Source organism: Pteropus medius, unplaced genomic scaffold (genome assembly GCF_902729225.1).
Source record: "Pteropus medius unplaced genomic scaffold, Ma_sr-lr_union100, whole genome shotgun sequence".
NCBI classification, from domain to species: domain Eukaryota; kingdom Metazoa; phylum Chordata; class Mammalia; order Chiroptera; family Pteropodidae; genus Pteropus; species Pteropus medius.
The window spans coordinates 31,748,840-31,766,967 of record NW_024354500.1 but is presented as its reverse complement, the minus strand read 5'-3'; the positions used below and the strand labels follow the sequence as shown (position 1 = coordinate 31,766,967).

Sequence of the window (18,128 nt, the reverse complement as noted above, 5' to 3'; positions counted from 1 at the left end):
CTTAACTCTGTGATTGGTCACCTAACTAAATTTCATTGATCTGAATTTGTATTTAGAACTTTTCATATTGCCTATCATTTTTATAATATAGAACAAATAAGGTAATTATCTATTATAATCTGCATTATAGAGTTGGATCAACTGCTAAGACATGTTCAAGCTGCAAACTAATGGTTAACCTAGGCAGTGGCATCGAAGTTATTATACTTATTTTTACTTCATCAGTTAGTATTACTTTAAAAAGCTTCAAGAAAGATGATCATTATTTATTTTGAACTATTTAGGAATTTTTGGAAAGTCAAGGAATTGAATTAAATCCACCTGAGAAGATGGCTCTCGACCCTTACACTGAACTGCGGAAACAGCCTCTTCGTAAGTATGTCACCCCATCGGACTTTGATCAACTCAAGCAGTTTCTCACCTTTGACAAACAAGTAAGTGACCTAGGCACCTGGGTAGGTTTACTGGTTTCCAAATGTGGCAGTGTTTTTTAGCAAGTTATTTTGATAGATGTGTGTTTTGAAAAATTACATCTATAATGTAGCCATTTGGATACAGTGCTCTTTTTCTTTTCATCTAGAGTTAGAGGTATAGGAATGCCTAACTTGTATATTAGAGATCCAAAGAAGATTGTGGAATTAAGTCTTGTGAGTTGCTCCAAACTTTTAAATCTTGAAGGAATTCCTCAGCTAACATCTGCTTCCCACTTTACTTTTCCAACCTATTGCTTCTTTACCAAATATGAGTTAATCTTATAGAATCCTTTGGGAAAACTTAAATGAATTATTGGGAAATTTCAAAGCTATTCCTTATATATAGGTTTCTAATGTTAAAATAATGATTTAACAGAAATTCCATTGTAGATGCTTCCTTGTTAAATTTTATATTAATGTATGAGTGCAGAATGTTTTGGGTATTTTCCAACTCTGTCCCAGCCTTCTTGTCCTCCCCACTTGTGGGCTGGTATATAGAAACAGATTTCAGTCTTCTCTTTTGTGTACTAAAGGGAAAAGGAAAAGAGAGATCACCCTTAATGCTTCTTTGCTGTTTTTTCTCTCACACATGTAATTACTTTTAGTTCAGAAAATTTTACCTAGCTCTATCATGGTCTTTTAAGGACATTCTTTATATCAATCATATTTCCGTTATTTTATATTTAAAGATTGTGTTGTTGATATGTTATTAGAAGATGTGTTGATGGAACTAAAAAAAAAAGGACTGCTTAATAAAGGAAAATTCTTTTCAAACTAATTATGTATAAACCATTCATATGTACCTTTATTAATTCATATAAACCACAGTATAAATAGTGGTCCCCAACCTTTTGGCGTCAAGAACCTGTGCTCCTATGTGAATCTAATGCCTGATGATCTGAGGTAGAGCTGAGGCAGTGATGCTGGGGAGCAGGTGCAAGTGCAGATCCAACAGGCTTCCTAGCCTGTTGTTCACCTCCTGCTCTGCGGCCTACTCCTAATAGTACCCTTCCGAGGCCCAGGGGTTGGAAACCCGTGGTATAAAAGATCCATTGCTCTTTTAACTCAGCTTCTCTTTCACTGACTAATATTTTGGATCAAAGTGAATTCTTTTGCAGCATAAACTTGTAAGTGTATTATTTAATATTTTCCAGTTGTTGTCATCTGGTACATAATTTAAGATGTTTTTGTATCTTGGTGAATATTTCTTTTTTTTTAACCATCTGAGATTGCTTCATAGCTTCTCTAGCTAATCTTTTCATTATTGTCTGATATATAAATTCCAGAATAGCTAAGTTAAACTCTCTACTTGTAGAGCTCTTATTTAAGTCACTACTTTGGATTTTTCAAAGGTTCTACGATTCTATGCAATCTGGGATGATACAGACAGCATGTTTGGTGAATGTCGGAACTACATCATTCATTACTATCTTATGGATGATACAGTAGACATTCGAGAGGTCCATGAACGGAATGATGGGCGAGATCCCTTCCCACTCTTGATGAACCGCCAGCGCATGCCCAAGGTTTTGGTGGAGAATGCAAGTATGTTTGATTTGGTTTATCTTCTGATAATTAGGACCTTTTTTAGATCTCAAAGACATTTCTTAATCAGTGTTGTCATTGCCCTTTACACTTTGGAGGTTCTTGCCATGGTCTCATAGGTGCTCAAAAAATGGCTTTCCCATAATTCCCTCCTTTACTTGCCCCTTTTCCATATTTGCCTCTGAAATGGTCGGGTGGAGATGACTGATACCCAAATCAAAGAAACAAAACCAAAATGGCAGTAGGAGATTCATTAAAGTGTGGAAGAGAAAGGCTTCTGAACTGAAGCAACTTAAGATCAGATTTTTAGTGCATTTCTAAAACAAGCTTGTTTTTATTCAAAGTTGTAGCTTACCATTTTCCTATGTGCTTTCCTGACTTTGCTTCTCACTTCAAATACTTCCTAAATAGACGTTTCTATGTGGGATAATTTAAGATTAGAATAGGAATGTCTATGACTCATAGAGGTGGAGCTCTGTTGTGTCAACACTTACTCTTTCTTTGTTAGTGTAAAATAACCTAGTGGAGTGGAAAGTGAGAAGGCAACAAAGTACAGCTGATACTTGCCATCCATCAATATTTCTCTGGGGTAAATAGGCTTACTTTAGTTATTGACTTAGTAGTTTAAGAATTTTCTCTTACAAAAATGTCATCTTGGCTGAATGTAATGACATCTCTTGTGGTCGAATGGCTGACAGAATTTTGTAAAACTTATATTGATTTTTTTCCCCTTTATTCTGTTTTTTTGGAGCTAGGAGAAAAGAAATTCCAGGTATTGAACAAAAGATTTGTCTTAGAGCTTATAAACAAATTGAGATTAGAGATTATAAACAAAGTGGCAGTCTGAAGGCTAAATTTAGCCTACCCACATATATTTTTTGGCCTGCAAAGTGTTTTTAAAAATGCAGTGTTATTTAGGGGAAAGGAGTTGGAGATTTCCATCACTGGGAGAGTGGATAAACAAAATGCGGTGAAGGTATAGCTTGGTAAATATGTAGTAGTTAGAAGCAATAAACAAAATCTACAAGAAAGCAAATGGGTGCATCCTGAAAACATAATTATGTGTAGAAAAAAAGACGTAAAATGGGATGTATAATGCAATAACATTTACATAAAGTAAAATATTTCGCAAGCAATATACATAATGCACGTACAATAAAAAAAGCTTTGCATTAGAATGGCTTCATGTGAGGCAGAGGAAAATGAGATAGCAGAAAAGACTAAAAGGGAGTAAAAATTGTGTAATCATTTTAAAATTAAGAGAGTTAACATTAAAAATCTTTTTTTGAAAAACTAGAATAATTGCTTGTATTTTTAGATAGCAACAACTGTCTGTATCTGCCCTATTTCAACATAATCTGGTTGCTGCCTACCACATTCTTATATTTAGCCTCCTGTAGACCCCCCCTTAGAGTTTTGAGACATTGGGACTAATATACTAATCGTGGCCTTTCATATTGCTTAAATGAGCCTGAAATTCCTGCCATTTAGAGCTAACAAACATTAGATTTATAGTAGATTAAGAGAAAAAATGGGAATGTATTTAGGGTAGAATGAAAAAAAGTGTCACGAAAACTGAATGCCTTGAAATCTCAGGTTCCATGTTTGTCTCTGCCTTATCAATGAGGTCTACATCTAAAATTTTCAATATGTATTCATCCTCTTCTACAACTTCTCCAGTTTTAACAAAAGTTTTATCAGTAACATAGAGAGGTATATATAGGGTCCTTTTAAGAGGAAGGAAACTTATCTTTCTGTGAAAGTGATTGTTAGTCATGTAGTAGCAGGACAGAAAAAAAGCAAAGCATCAACATTTGGAGAATTCCCATTTTTTCAAGAACAAACAAAACACTTAAAAAAACTGATTAGTCAACAAATTTTAAAAACTGGGCTTTTTTATACCATATTTTCTGATTTTAAAACAAGTTAGAAATCAGTTTTGGAAATATAACCAAAAAACTCATGTATTTGGAAACTGAAAATTACATTTCTCAATAATTTATGAATAAAAAAATACTATCAGAAAATACTTAGAACTGAATGATAACAAAAATTCCCTCAGAACTTTTAGATAGATCTGGGCTTTTAAGATGCATGACTGGGAAAATACCAGCCTTTCCTTTTGTATGATCAAGGGCCTGAGTTCAAGCCTTTCTGTCTATTATAGCAGAACCTTAGCCTCTTTCCCTATTTTTACATCTTAGCAATTATTAGGAGAATGAATATCAGCCTATCTCTCATGTCCCCTGAAATCAGAGTTCTGGGGCCAATATTTACGGTTAAAGCTATACGATGTGGCACGTTACCAGAATTGACTATCTTATGGTTTCCATGGAGGCCAGGCTGCAGGGAATCAATCTTAAACTAAGTCGACTCTTAATTTCATTAAACGGTGTGACAAAATTGGATTTATTCTGAAAATGCAAGGTTGATTCTACATTTCAAAATTTGTTCATTCCCCCACATATTTGAATTACTGTAATCATCTCACCGACTGTTTCTGCCACAGGGCTAGGTCAGACTGTCCTAATCTCAGTGATCACAATTGAAATGAAACCATTATTTGTGTAATTGCTGTTATCTGTTACCCCAAACAGAATGTTTTCTCTATCAGGGCAGGAATTTTATCCATATCACTAATTGTATTACTCTCAGTAGTTAGCAGTGCACCTAGTACATGATATGTGTGATCACTAATAATTTGCTGTATGAATGAATAAATGGGTGGGCAGTTGAACTAAATAACTTGGAGTCATCTTAGATCTAATACCCTATCCTTATGGAAGGACATTTATTTCTTCCAGTGATGATTTTTTCTGAGCATTAATTCTGCTAAGATTAGTGACCTGTAGTGATAGTTTGAGTTGAATATGGGAGAGAGACTTTACAAAAACCATCTGGGATAATATTTGTGTGTCCTATCAACAGATGGAAATACACAGCCCTATGTTCTTCTGGGAATGTAGAGGAGGCCCTGACCCTTGGCGAGAGCTAAAGACTGCACTCCCTCAAGTTCTCAAGAGTGCCTGGCTGTTGTGTCAGTCTTTCTTCCCATCCTCATTCATTTTTCCTTCCTTTCTCCCTACTATCTCATGTTAGAGGACTTCCCTCAGTGTGTGCTGGAAATTTCTGATCAAGAGGTGTTAGAATGGTACACCGCCAAAGACTTCATCGTTGGGAAACCACTCACCATCCTTGGGAGAACTTTCTTCATTTATGATTGTGATCCATTTACTCGACAGTATTACAAAGAAAAGTTTGGAATCTCCGATTTACCACGTGTTGATGTGAGCAAGAAGGAACCACCTCCTATAAAACAGGTGATGGAATACTAGTTCTGAGTGTAGTGAGGGAATTGATTTAATATAAAGTTAAAAAAAAAAAAAAGAAAAGAAAACTCATGTGAATACCCAGTTAGAAAATGGACAGAGCAAATGAAATAATGCAGTTCACAAAAGGAGAAATACAAATGGCTAATGAACATGTGAAAAGACCCTTAACTTAATTGATAGAGAAATAAAAATGAAAATAATGAGGTTTTAGATCTATTTGATTTAAAAAGACTCATAATATTTGATGTTTGCCCTGGTGTGAAGATATAGACTTTTTCATATATTGTTAATGAGAGAGCCAATAAGAAAAACCTTTCTGACGGGCAATTTGTCATCATTATAATTTTTTCAGAATAAAATATATTTCTTGCCCCAGAAAATCTGGTTTGGGGACTATAAAAAGATATATGTAAGGATGTGTATTATACCATTATTTATATAAAGTATAAGGAGATAGAATAAATTTTAGACTATCTGTATAATTAAAAGACTATAAGACTGGTTTAAAAAAAAAGAGAAAGTAAGGCTATGCATATTAACATGGAAAAGTGTCCATAACATTTTAAAGTGAATGTGTATACATGATATGATGCTATTTTTGTAAATTACTATGTACAATATCTGTTTATATATAGTGAGAAAAGACCTGGAGGGATATCTACCCGTACTATTAGCAGTGGTTAGTTTAACATGTGGGAATGGGGAGGTGGAAGGAAAGTAGAAAATGACAAGGGACCTTTGTTTTTATACTCTGTGTGGTTTTAAATTCTCTTTTTATACCGTCTTGTATTACTTTTATAATTTTTTTTCATTTTGATTTTAAAAAGTACATCTTTTAACCTTTCAGACACCTAGGGCATTTCATTGTTTCTTGCCTATTTATCAACTCTTTTTACTTAAACACTGGTTGACAGCAAAGCAAAAACTGATTAATTGAAGATGTTGGAAGATGGCTTTCTTTCATTGCAATACAGCATTCCTTAGAATCACATTGAACCACAAAATTCAGTTCTGAGCACCACAAAAGTTCACTCTGGTCTGACAGTAAGTTCATGGTGCTTTTAATGCACCAAAATAGTAAACTGATAAACTTGAGCCTTCAGAGTGACTTAGCCACATATTTAGAGTTTCAACTGAGAATTGCATGTTTTAAAAATTATACATTATACAACAAATTCAAGAAGTATCTGAAGTATTAAGGCAGTGCAGTACCATAGACTGGGTCAGGAGCAACTCATACAACCTCTCTTCTGTTGCCCATGTTTAAAGTAGGGTGTTCATACCTGTGGCTCATCTATGTTGCTACCGGATGTGTAAAACAATGTCACTGGGCTCTTTTTTTTCAAAAGGGAGCCTAGAATAGGAGGATAGAACGATTGAGTTGATCCAGCCCAGCTCCCTGCCTTCTCCCTTTTGCTACCTGTGCTACTTATACTTAGCCTCCATTATACTGAATTTTGTGTGATTCTGCAGGTGCAGCACCCTGCTTTACTCACCTGGACTTTTGCTGATGCTCTTCCATCATTTCTTCACACGGCTTTCTTACTCTTCAAAACTCAGTGTAGGCTAAGAAGGCTCTTCTGAAGCTCCAAGCAGGGCTAGCTACCTCTTCTGTGTTCCTAGGGTACTCTATGCCTCCCTCCTCTAGCACTTATCTATTATGTAAAGTATCTGTTTATGAATCTTTTCTACTAGACTGTAAATTCCTTGAAGACAGGGACTATGTCTTACATCTTTGTGCTTCTAGCACCTAACACAGTACCTAGCAAATAGGAAGTATATATATGTAATATGTCTCTTGAACTAGGCTGAAGAAGATTGCCTATGAAGTATGTATTTGTTCCCCAAAAAGGCAAGTGATATCTTAGGCAAGCCTTTTTTAAAACTGATATTTCATAAAAACAATTCTAAAGAAGAAATGGGAGTTTGGTATGCTATGAGTTCCCGGGGGCCATAACACTTCTGGAAGCCAGCATGGGTGATAATAATACAGCCACACGCTGCAGGATGACCCTTTGGTTGACGATGGACTGTATATACAATGGTGATCCCACAGATTACAATAGAGCTGAAAAAGTCCTATCACCTGGTGACATCATAGCTGTCATAATGACATTGTACAACATATTGCTCACATGTTTGTGGTGATGCTGGTGTAAACAAACTGCACTGCCAGTTGTATAAAAGTATAGGACATACAATTATGTACAGTACCTAATACTTGATAATGATAGTAAACAACTATGTTACTGGTTTACATATTCCCTATATTATACTTTTTGTTGTTATTTTAGAGTGTATGCGTTCTACCTATTTTTAAAAAGTTTATTGTAAAACAGTGTTATGCTTGCAGCAGCATCATACATTTTGTGTTTACCCTACCTCTTGACTGCATCATTTTCTCGTGCTTGATTTAATCTCATGTTATTCTGTTCATCATGGCCCCTAAAAATACAAAATCCACTGCTAATATTGCCAGTAAGAGGCCATGTCAAGTGATTGACCTGGAAGTGAAATTTAAAATGATTAAGGACTACAAAGGTGGAAAATTAGTGATAGTTACTGCTCAGTAGTCAGGCATGGCTCATTTCACCGTAGCTATACTCTTGAAGAACAAGAATAAAGGCAACAAGACTAACAAAAATTTGAGAAGGGCCTATATCAGACATGGAGAAACTGCTAATGATCTGGATAGAAGGCCAGACACAAGTGTATTCCTCTCAGCACCATGAAGATCACAGTCAAAGCAAAAAGTTTGTTCAGGACGTTGAAAGAAAAAGAAGGTCCTGACTATGATGTGAATTTACTGCCAGCTCTGGGTGATTTAAATGATTCAAGAATTGTTATTCATTATATAATGTGAAAGTGAGTGGTGAGTCTGAAAGAGCTGATGTGAAGGCAATTGAAGAATTTTAGGATACTCTAGATAAGATGATTTTGGAGAAAAATTACTTGCCAGAGCCAATATTCAATATGGGTGAAAACTTCATAGTCGAGAAACGGATGCCTGAAGGGACTTTCATCTATAAGGAGGCCAAGTCCATGCCAGATTTCAAGGCTTTTAAGGTCAGGATAACATAGTTTTGCTTAGGGGCAGTGTTGCAGGCTACACGAAAACTCTTTGTGATCTGGCACAGTGAGAACCCCAAGGCCTTCAAGCATATTAATATGCACACACTGCCAGTGTACTACAGGAGCAATAAGAAGTCATGGATGACCTAGCTCGTCTTCCAAGATGCCCTCCAGGATTGCTGTTCAGCAAAATGGAGAAGTACTGTTTGGAGAATAACATGCACGTCAAGATATTCCTTATTGTTTATAGTGCTCCTGGACCTCCTCTTTTATTGGTAATCTTCATCCCAATATCAGAGTGATATTTCTCCCTCCAGATAACACCTCTTTGATGCAACCAGTGGATCAGGAGTGATAGCAGCTTTTAAGGCTTACTGCCTGAAAAGGCCCATTGACCAAGCCATTGCTGCAACTGAGGAAGACATTGAAAAGGCATTGATGCAATTCTGAAAGGATTACAACATCTATGATTTTATCAAGAACCTTGCTTGAGTTTGGGTTGATGTCACCATGGGCTGTATGAATGGCATCTGTAAGAAGACACTCGAGATTCATCCATGATCTCAAAGGATTTACCAAGGATAAGGAGGTTGTAAAAATCAACAAGGCTGTGGTTGAGATGGCAAACAATTTTAACCTGGATGTGGATGAGGATGGCATTGAGGAGCACCTGGAAGTGGTTCCTGAGAAACTGACTAATGAGGAGTTGTTGGAACTGGAACTGGAATGCATAGCTAAAGGAGATGCAAGAGAAAAGGAACCTGCAGAAGAAGAAAAAGAAGAACTCTCAAGAGAATTCAGTGAAAGGTTTAGCAGAAGCTTTTGCAGACCACAGGTTACTTAAAAAGTTTGAAAACAGGGACCTCAACATTGGAAGGTTTTCATTAATACAGATGAATGTTCATGGTGCTTTATCTGCTTATAAGCATATTTTTTATGAAAAAAAGAAACAAACCAAGCAAACCACCATAGACATACTTCTGAAAAGATCGACACCTCCTTAAGAAGAGCAGGTTCTTCAGGAGATATTCCAGAAGAGGGCATTGTTATCATAAGAGATGACAGCTCTGTGTATGTTACTGTCCCTGAAGACCTTTTAGTGGGACAAACTGTGAAGGTAGAAGACAGTGATATTGATGATTCTGACCCTGAACAGGCCTAAGCTAAAGTATGTTTTTGTGTCTTAGTTTTTAACAAAAAATTTTAAAAGTTAAAAAAAAATTTTAATAGAAAAAGCTTATAAAATAAGGATAAAAAGAAAATATTTTTGTACAGCTGTACAATGTGTGTTTAAGCTAAATGTTATGACAAAAGAGTTGAAAAAGTTTTTTAAATTCAAAAGTTTATTAAGTAAAAAAGTTACAGTAAGTTGAGGTTAATTTATTATTGAAGAAAGAACAATATTTTCTTATACATTTAGTGTAGCCTAAGGGTACAGTGTTTATAAAGTCTATAGTAGTATACAAAAATGTCCTATACCTTTACTTTCACTCACCACTTACTCACTGATTCACTCAGAGTAACTTCCAGTCCTGTAAACTCCACTCTTAGTAAATGCTGTGTAGAGGTTTACTGTTTTTTATCTTTTCCAGCAGTCCCCAAGCTTTTTGGCACCAGGGACTGGTGCTCCTATGAAAACCTAATGCCTGATGATCTGAGGTGGAGCTGAGGTGGTGATGTTAGCACTGGGGAGCTGTTGCAAATACAGATGAAGCTTCTCTCGCTGGCCCACCCCTTACCTCCTTCTGTGCAGCCCTGTTCCTAACAGGTCACAGACCAGTACTAGTCTGCAGCCAGGGGTTGGGGACCCCTGTTTTACACCATATTTTTTATGGTACCTTTTCTATGTTTAAATACATAAATACCATTGTGTTATAAGTGCCACCGTATTTAGTACAGTAACATAGTATACAGGTTTGTATCTAGGAGCAATGTGCTATACCATATAGCCTAGGTATGTAGTAGGCTGTACCATCTAGATTTGTGTGAGAGCATTCTGTGATGTTCTCACAATCATAAAATCACCTGACAAGGTATTTCTCAGAATGTATGCCTGTCATTAAGCGATGCATGACTATACCTCTTACTATCAGTTTTTTTTCCCGATATAACTCCTTACCAATGAATATGATCACTGATTAAGAATTATAATAAAACCTTTCCCCTACCCCCACATTTTTTGTCAGCATCCAATGGAGTATACAGGAAAAAAATACCATGGGAACAGATGTAGATTTTGATTAAGCGAACTAATCCACCACTTTAGTTTATGGATGAGATAGCAGTCCAACAGACTTGCCCAAGGTCACATTGCAGGGTGCAAGGGTGATTCTATTAAATGTCAAACATTCTTATAAGAAGGAGATTTACCTAATCAGGAGGTAACATGGGGACAGACTGTAACAGAGTGATGCACTTTTCTTAATGAATGGGCTTTGATCCATCTTTTGAGCTGATAAAAGCTTTTAACTCCTAGAATACTTCTCCCCATTCTAATTACGATAATCTTTTTTTTTCTCCTAACTTGTCTTCCAAAGAAAGAAACGGAAGGAAAGGTTTGGATAGAGAGCAAAGAGAGAACTGAAGAACCACTGTAGATTTTTGTGTTTGTTTTGCCCTATCTCAGCCACTCTGCATAATAAAACTAACTTCCCTCCATAGGTATGGCACATTAATTGTAGTGTTGGTCAATTTATTTTCAGTAAGTTCTCTATAATAAGTAATTCTATTACAACTAAATTCTCTTTGCTTATCCATAAAAGTCTTTGCTGGAAATGAGTAGAAGATCTCCACGTACCAAACAGCAAATACCTTTTAACTCTCCTCAGTCATTATATTTCACTCATTTAAACCCTGAACAATGTGGTTGGAAAGCAGGGATGGGAAGCTGCAGCAGGGTCTAGAGGGATAAAGCTAGAGCCAAACCTATGGTCAGGGACAGAAGTAGATATGAAGTAGATATACTCAGTTTGAGAATCATGACACTCATAGGTCAAGCTAATCTGCTAGGTCAGGAATAAGGAAACATGGATCCAATGGCCAAATGTGTACCATCTCTGGCTGACTCTCTGTGGAGACATGCTGGCAGGAAAGAAGAAACCAGGACCAGGACTGCTAATTTGCTATAGAGCTGACCCCTAACAGCAGTATGTGAGGGACTGTGGGACTCTTGGGCTCTATGTGTACTCATTTTGTTAAGAAAGCCTGAGCAGAGCTTTGGTGGCTGGGTCATATGATCAGGAGTATCTAGTAGGAATGATGATGTTTATAAGCAGAGGAGTGGCTCAGCTAGTTTGGAATAGGACCTTGGCAGTAGTTTGGAGCACAAGAGCCTTGGTGCCAGGACCCCAGGCATCAGGGCTGATGTTTAGGGAAGGTCTTCATTCCAAGCAGGGCTAATAAGGTGCCATTCAGGAAAAGCAGGTAGAAGCCTGTTGAAACACAAAAAGAATTTGAGAGGAAGGCACTCTGAAGCTTACATCTACCTCCCTATTTCATAATTCCTCAGCCTCCACCCTCATCTCCCAACCAGGCTGCTGTCATTTTTGTGATGATGCAGATGCAAAACAAGTTTAGATTCCACCACCGTGCATTTTTGCCTAGCCTCCAGACTAATGCAAAGCTTACTAGTATTTGGTATCTAAACCAAGGTCCCCCTATCCATGGCAACTTCTATATCCATTGAGTAATGGTTTTGCACTTGGAGCAAATTAGGTCATGGTCAATCCACTGTGTCAACTAGTCGCCTTCCAACCATGATGATAACATTAACTACAGCCCCAGGAAATGGGTGAAGAGTCAGTGTTCCAAGAACTATACCTAGAATGAACATGGCAGAGTCACGGGTTTTTGAAGGAGTACCCTGTTACAGATGGACCAGGGAATCATAGACACAAATTTGTTTAAGTGCCTGAATACAATATATATAAAGATTTGGGACAGTATCTACAAGTGAAAAACATGAGTTTGCTGAGAAAGCATAGCAAAGAGTTAGAAAAAGAACTCTGCTGCAGTCTGCTTAGCATTTTGAGAGAAAGAAAAACAGCCTCCGAACTACTTATGTTTTGAGACAAATCTTAACACCCTAGAGTGATGCTTTCAGCTCTTCATGAAACCTGAATGAGAAATATAAGCTCATCCTATATTTTCACACTAACTCACCAAATAACCTTTGCATCTGAAATTTGTTTGATTTTGCTCCTTCACTAGGAAAGGAGAGCCCTGTGTGGAGAGGGGGTCTGAATTCTCAGTAAAGTATGGTGGCCATTCCTCTTCTGTGAGGCAAAAATCAAGAACTAAAAGTGTTAGAAATATGGAGGCAGATAGGAAAAAAGTAGCAAGAACCAAGTCATGACCCATCCCCACTTCCTGCCAACTCCAATACACACCACATACATACATATTTTGGGTAAACTGAGAAAACAGTTTCCAGATATGTCAGACTGAGGGCTACACCCTAGGACAAAGAAATCACAGACAAAAAAAGAAACACGGGCTTCACCATGCTGGGATGACCACAGGAGCCAGGATTGAGACTGGGAATAGGGCCAAGTCGTTTTGGCAGTAAAGGGTCAGTGGACATCAGCAATAGTTTCAATCTAGACCTGAGGGTTACTTTGTAGCATTATCAATCACTTCTATGAAGAGTGATCATGATATAAAATCTATAAAGAGGAACAGAATATACGGTGACTGTATTTGTATATACAGAAATTGCTTTTGAATAAATGTTTTGTAGATATTTTTAAAGAAACAGTTACTTTTAAAGTAATTTTTAACATGAAAAACATCTGCTTTATTTCTTGCTTCCTGTATTTCTTTAGGAATTACCTCCCTATAATGGTTATGGACTAGTTGAAGACTCTGCTCAGAATTGCTTTGCTCTTGTTCCAAAAGCTCCGAAAAAAGATGTTATGAAAATGCTAATGAATGATAACAAGGTGCTTCGTTATTTGGCTGCACTGGTGAGGATAATTTTTATATACTATGATTCTGTTGTCTCAGTACCATGCACAGTTGACTGCTTTGTCTATAATTATGTGTTTACTTAACACCCGTTAGATCTAGTACCCAGCCTTCAGGCAGGTTGGACTGTATTAAGCTTGGTGCCCCTGAACCCTGAACTAGCTCAAGACCTATCTCCCTCAAAAATCTTCCTTAGATCATTAATCTCTCCTCTCTATCCCTCAAATTTTGACAGACCTTTTTGCCTTTTTCAAGCAGTTATGAAAGCACAATATATTCTAATTATTTGTGTGCCTTTGCAGTGTAAAGTGATTGACTTGGAGATAGGGACCATGTCTTACTAATTTACCTGTGCTATCTAGCTCAATATATTTTATATTTATTAAGTATATAAGTGGAATTATACCAACTGAGTGAGTATTGTCTTCAAGAGGTCATATGGCTAGGGATTGAGAACATGGGTTTGGAAACAGATATAAATTCAAATCCTGAATATTCCACTCACAGCCTGAATTACCTGAGACAAATTACTAATGGTGTTCAAAGGATAATGTCTTTAAAAATGGAAAAAATGTAGAAATAGGAAGATTATTTAGAAATATTGACATAAATAGCAGAAATTAAGTAAGTTACTTATGGGAATGAGAATTGGGAGCGGAGAGGGGTGTGTCAGGTGATTTTTTAAACTTCAGGCAGATCTCAGAGATATCACAGGCTCAGTGCCAGACAACTGCAATAAAGCAAGTATCACAATAAAGCAAGTGGAAGGTCTTCCCTTCAATTTGTAAAAACACAACATTTGTGAAGTGCAATAAAGTGAAGTGTAGTACAACAAGGTTTGCCTATATATAGTACATGTATTTTGAAAATAAAACTTAAATGAAAACACAGTTGACTAATATCTATTTTTAAATGTTGACCAAAGCTTTGAATAAAAAAGGAGTTCTAGCAAACTCTAGGCCAACTAGAACATTTATACCATAAGAATTCTGATTGATGAATATTTTGCAGTATTACTAAGTTCTTTGAGTTACCATTAAAATTCAAGAGGCTTGTTGAATTATGATGTAGTAACTAATCTCCTTGAGAGCAAAGACCATGTCTTTCTAGACTTTGTAGGTGCTCAACAACTATTGGTTGAATGGGTAAAATGAATTTATGTACACACACTATTCATGAGTTTAGGTAGTATAATATTAAACCTATTTTATGTTTCAAAACATAAGAATCAAAGAGGCTAATTGGCTTGTCCCAGGACTCAGTGCTACTTAGATGGAGGCACAGCTAGAACTCAACCTTCTGACTTTCAACTCAGCATTCTTTTTTTTTTTTAATTAAGTTTATTGGGGTAACAGTTGGTTAATACAATCATATAATTTTCAGGTGTACATTATAATTTGACATCTGTATATTCTATTGTGTGTTCACCACCAAAGTCCAATTTCCTTCAGCTACCATATATTTGATCCCCTTTACCCACTTCACCCTTCCCCTACCCCCTATATTTGACCCTCTCTACTCCATCTATCTCCCCCCTCTTCTACCACCCCCTACCCCTGGTAATCACTAGTCCATTTGTCCATGTCCCTGAGTATCTGTTTGTCTTGTTCATCTGTTGCTTTTAGGTTTATATCCCACATATAAATGATATCATGTGATTTTCAACTTTTTCTGTCTGGTTTATTTCACTTAGCATGATTATCTTGAGTTCCATCCATATTGTCGCAAATGGCAGTATTTCATCTCTTCTTATGGCTGAGTAATATTCCATTGTATATATGTGCCACAGCTTCTTTAGCAAATCATCTATCGTAGATAGATGCTTCCATGTCCTGGCCACTGTGAATAATGCTGGTATGAACATCAGTGTGCAAATATCTTTATAGATAGGAGTTTTCAAGTCTTTGGGGTAAATACCCAGTAGTGGGATTGCGGATCATATGGTAGCTCAATTCTTAGTTTTTTGAGGAACCTCCATACTGTTTTCCATAGTGGTTGTACCAATTTGTAGTACCATGTGCAGTGTATGAGGGTTCCTATTTCTCCAGATCCTCTCCAACATTTGTTATTGCTTGTCCTGTTGATTATAGCCATTCTAACAGGTGAGAGATGGTATCTCATTATGGTTTTGATTTGCATTTCCCTAATAGCTAGCAATGTTGAGCATCTTTTCATATATTTGTTGGCCATTTGTATGTCCTCTGGGGAGAAGTGTCCATTCAGGTCCTCTGCCCATTTTTTGATTGGATCATTTGCTTTTTTGTTGTTATTGAGTCGTATGAATTCTTTGTATATTTTAGATATTAGGCCCTTATCGGAGATGTTGCTTGCAAATATATCTTCCCATTCGGATGGTTGTCTCTTTACCTTGTTGACGGTATGTTTTGCTAAGCAGAAGCTTTTTAGTTTTATGTGGTCTCATTCATTTATTTTTGCTTTTATTTCCCTTGCTTTTGAGGTCAAATTCATAAAATCCTCTTTAAGTCCAAGGTCCTTGAGCTTAGTTCCTATGTTTTCTTTTATGCATTTTATTGTTTCAGGTCTTATATTCAGGTCCTTAATCCATTTTGAGTTAATTTTGGTGTGTGGTGATAGACAACAGTCTAGTTTCATTCTTTTGCAGATGGCTTTCCAGTTTTCCCAGCAGCATTTATGGAAGAGGCTTTCCATTCTCCACTGTATGTTTCTGGCTTTTTTGTCAAAAATTATTTGCACATATAAATATGGATTTACTTCTGGACTCTCGATTCTGTTCCAGTGATCCATGTGTCTGTTTTGCTGCCAATACCATGCCATTTTGATTACTGTCGCTTTGTAGTATAATTTGAAGTCGGGCAGAGTGGTGCCTCCAGCCTCATTCTTTTTTCTCAGGATGGCTTTGACAGTTCAGGGCCTTTTGTGTTTCCATACAAATCTGATGATTTTTTGTTCCATTTCTTTAAAAAATGCCGATGAGATTTTGATGGGGATTGCATTAAATCTGTAAAATGCTTTAGGTAATATGGTCATTTTAACTATGTTGATTCTTCCAATCCAAGAACACGGAATATCTTTCCATTTCTTTGTATTTTTTTTTTTATTTCTTTTAATAGGGTCTTATAGTCCTTCACATGTTTTGTTAAATTTATTCCTAGGTATTTTATTCTTTTTGTTGCAATTGCAAAAGGAATTATTTTTTCCACTTCTTTTTCTGACACTTCATTGTTAGAGTATAAGAACACTATGGAATTTTGAACATTGATTTTGTATCCAGATACTTTACTATATTTGCTTATTGTTTCTAGTAGTGTTCTTGTGTAGTCTTTAGGGTTTTCTATATAAAGAATCAGGTCATCCACAAATAGTGACAGTTTGACTTCTTCGTTTCCTATTTGGATGCCTTTTGTATCTTTCTCTTGTCTGATTGCTCTTGCTAGGACCTCCAATGTTATATTGATTAACAGTGGTGATAGCGGACAACCTTGCCTTGTTCCTGATCTTAGAGGGAAGGTTTTTAATTTTTCACCATTAAGTGTAATGTTGTCTGAGGGTTTGTCATAAATGGCCTTTATTATGTTAAGTTACTTTTCTTCTATACCAACTTTGTGAAGCATTTTGATCATAAATGGATGCTGTATCTTGTCGAAGGCTTTTTTACATCTATTGATGTGATCATATGATTCTTATTTTTTAATTTGTTTTTGTGATGTATCACATTAATCGATTTGCGCGTGTCGAACCATCCTTGTGCCCCTGGGATGAAGCCAACTTGATCATGGTATAGAATCTTTTTAATATGTTGCTGTATTCGGTTTGCTAGTATCTTATTTAGGATTTTTGCACCTGTGTTCATGAGAGAAATTGGTCTGCAATTTTCTTTTTGTGTGTTATCTTTACCAGGTTTTGGTATAAGAGTAATATTGGCCTCATAAAATGAGTTGGGAAGTATTGCCTTCTCTTCAATTTTTTGGAAGAGTTTGAGAGGGATAGGTATTAAATCTTCATTGAATGTTTGGTAGAATTCACTGGTGAAGCCATCTGGTCCTGGACTTTTACTTTTTGGTAGATTTTTGATGATTGTTTCAATTTCCAATTTCCATACTGTTGATTGGTCTATTTAGATTTTCCAGTTCTTCTTGATTCAGTCTAGGAAGGTTGTGTTGTTCTAAGTACTGGTTCATTTCTTCTAGATCATTAAATTTGGTGTTATATACTTTTTAATAATATTCTTATATGATCCTTTGTATTTCTGTGATGTCAGTCGTAATTTCCCCTTTCAACCCTGATTTTGTTTATGTGTGTCCTTTCTCTTTTTTCTTTAGTGAGTCTAGCCAGGGGTTTGTCAATTTTATTAATCTTCTCAACGAACCAGCTCTTTGTTGCATTTATTTTTTCTATTTTTTGTTTGTTTTCAATTTCATTTATTTCTGCTCTAATTTTGATTATTTCTTTCCTTCTGCTGACTTTAGACCTCATTTGTTCTTCCTTTTCTAGTTTTTTAAGATAAAGCGTTAGGTTATTTATTTGGGCTCATTCTTGTTTCTGGAGGTAGGCCTGTAATGATAGGAACTTTCCCCTTATGACCACTTTTGCTGTGTCTCAAAAGTTTGGATATGTTGCACTATCATTATCATTTATTTCTATGTATCTCTTGATCTCTGTTTTAATTTCTTCTCTGACCCAGGTGTTCTTCAGTAGCATGTTGTTTAATCTCCATGTATTTGTGGTTCTTCCTTTCTTTTTGCAATTAATCTCTAGTTTC

At 36.3% G+C, this 18,128-nt stretch overlaps 1 protein-coding gene across 5 annotated transcripts in view; it reads left to right on the top strand.

The window, feature by feature from the left end:
* The window catches only part of EFHC1 (EF-hand domain containing 1), a 55,229-nt gene that overhangs the window by 15,923 nt on the left and 21,178 nt on the right, over positions 1-18,128 (top strand). For all 5 annotated transcript variants that reach the window (XM_039853338.1, XM_039853339.1, XM_039853340.1 and 2 more), the window contains exons 4-7: positions 285-434; positions 1,826-2,018; positions 5,118-5,338; positions 13,246-13,386. In XM_039853338.1, coding sequence (XP_039709272.1) covers positions 285-434; positions 1,826-2,018; positions 5,118-5,338; positions 13,246-13,386 — 705 coding nt within the window. The remainder of the gene's footprint in view (positions 1-284; positions 435-1,825; positions 2,019-5,117; positions 5,339-13,245; positions 13,387-18,128) is intronic.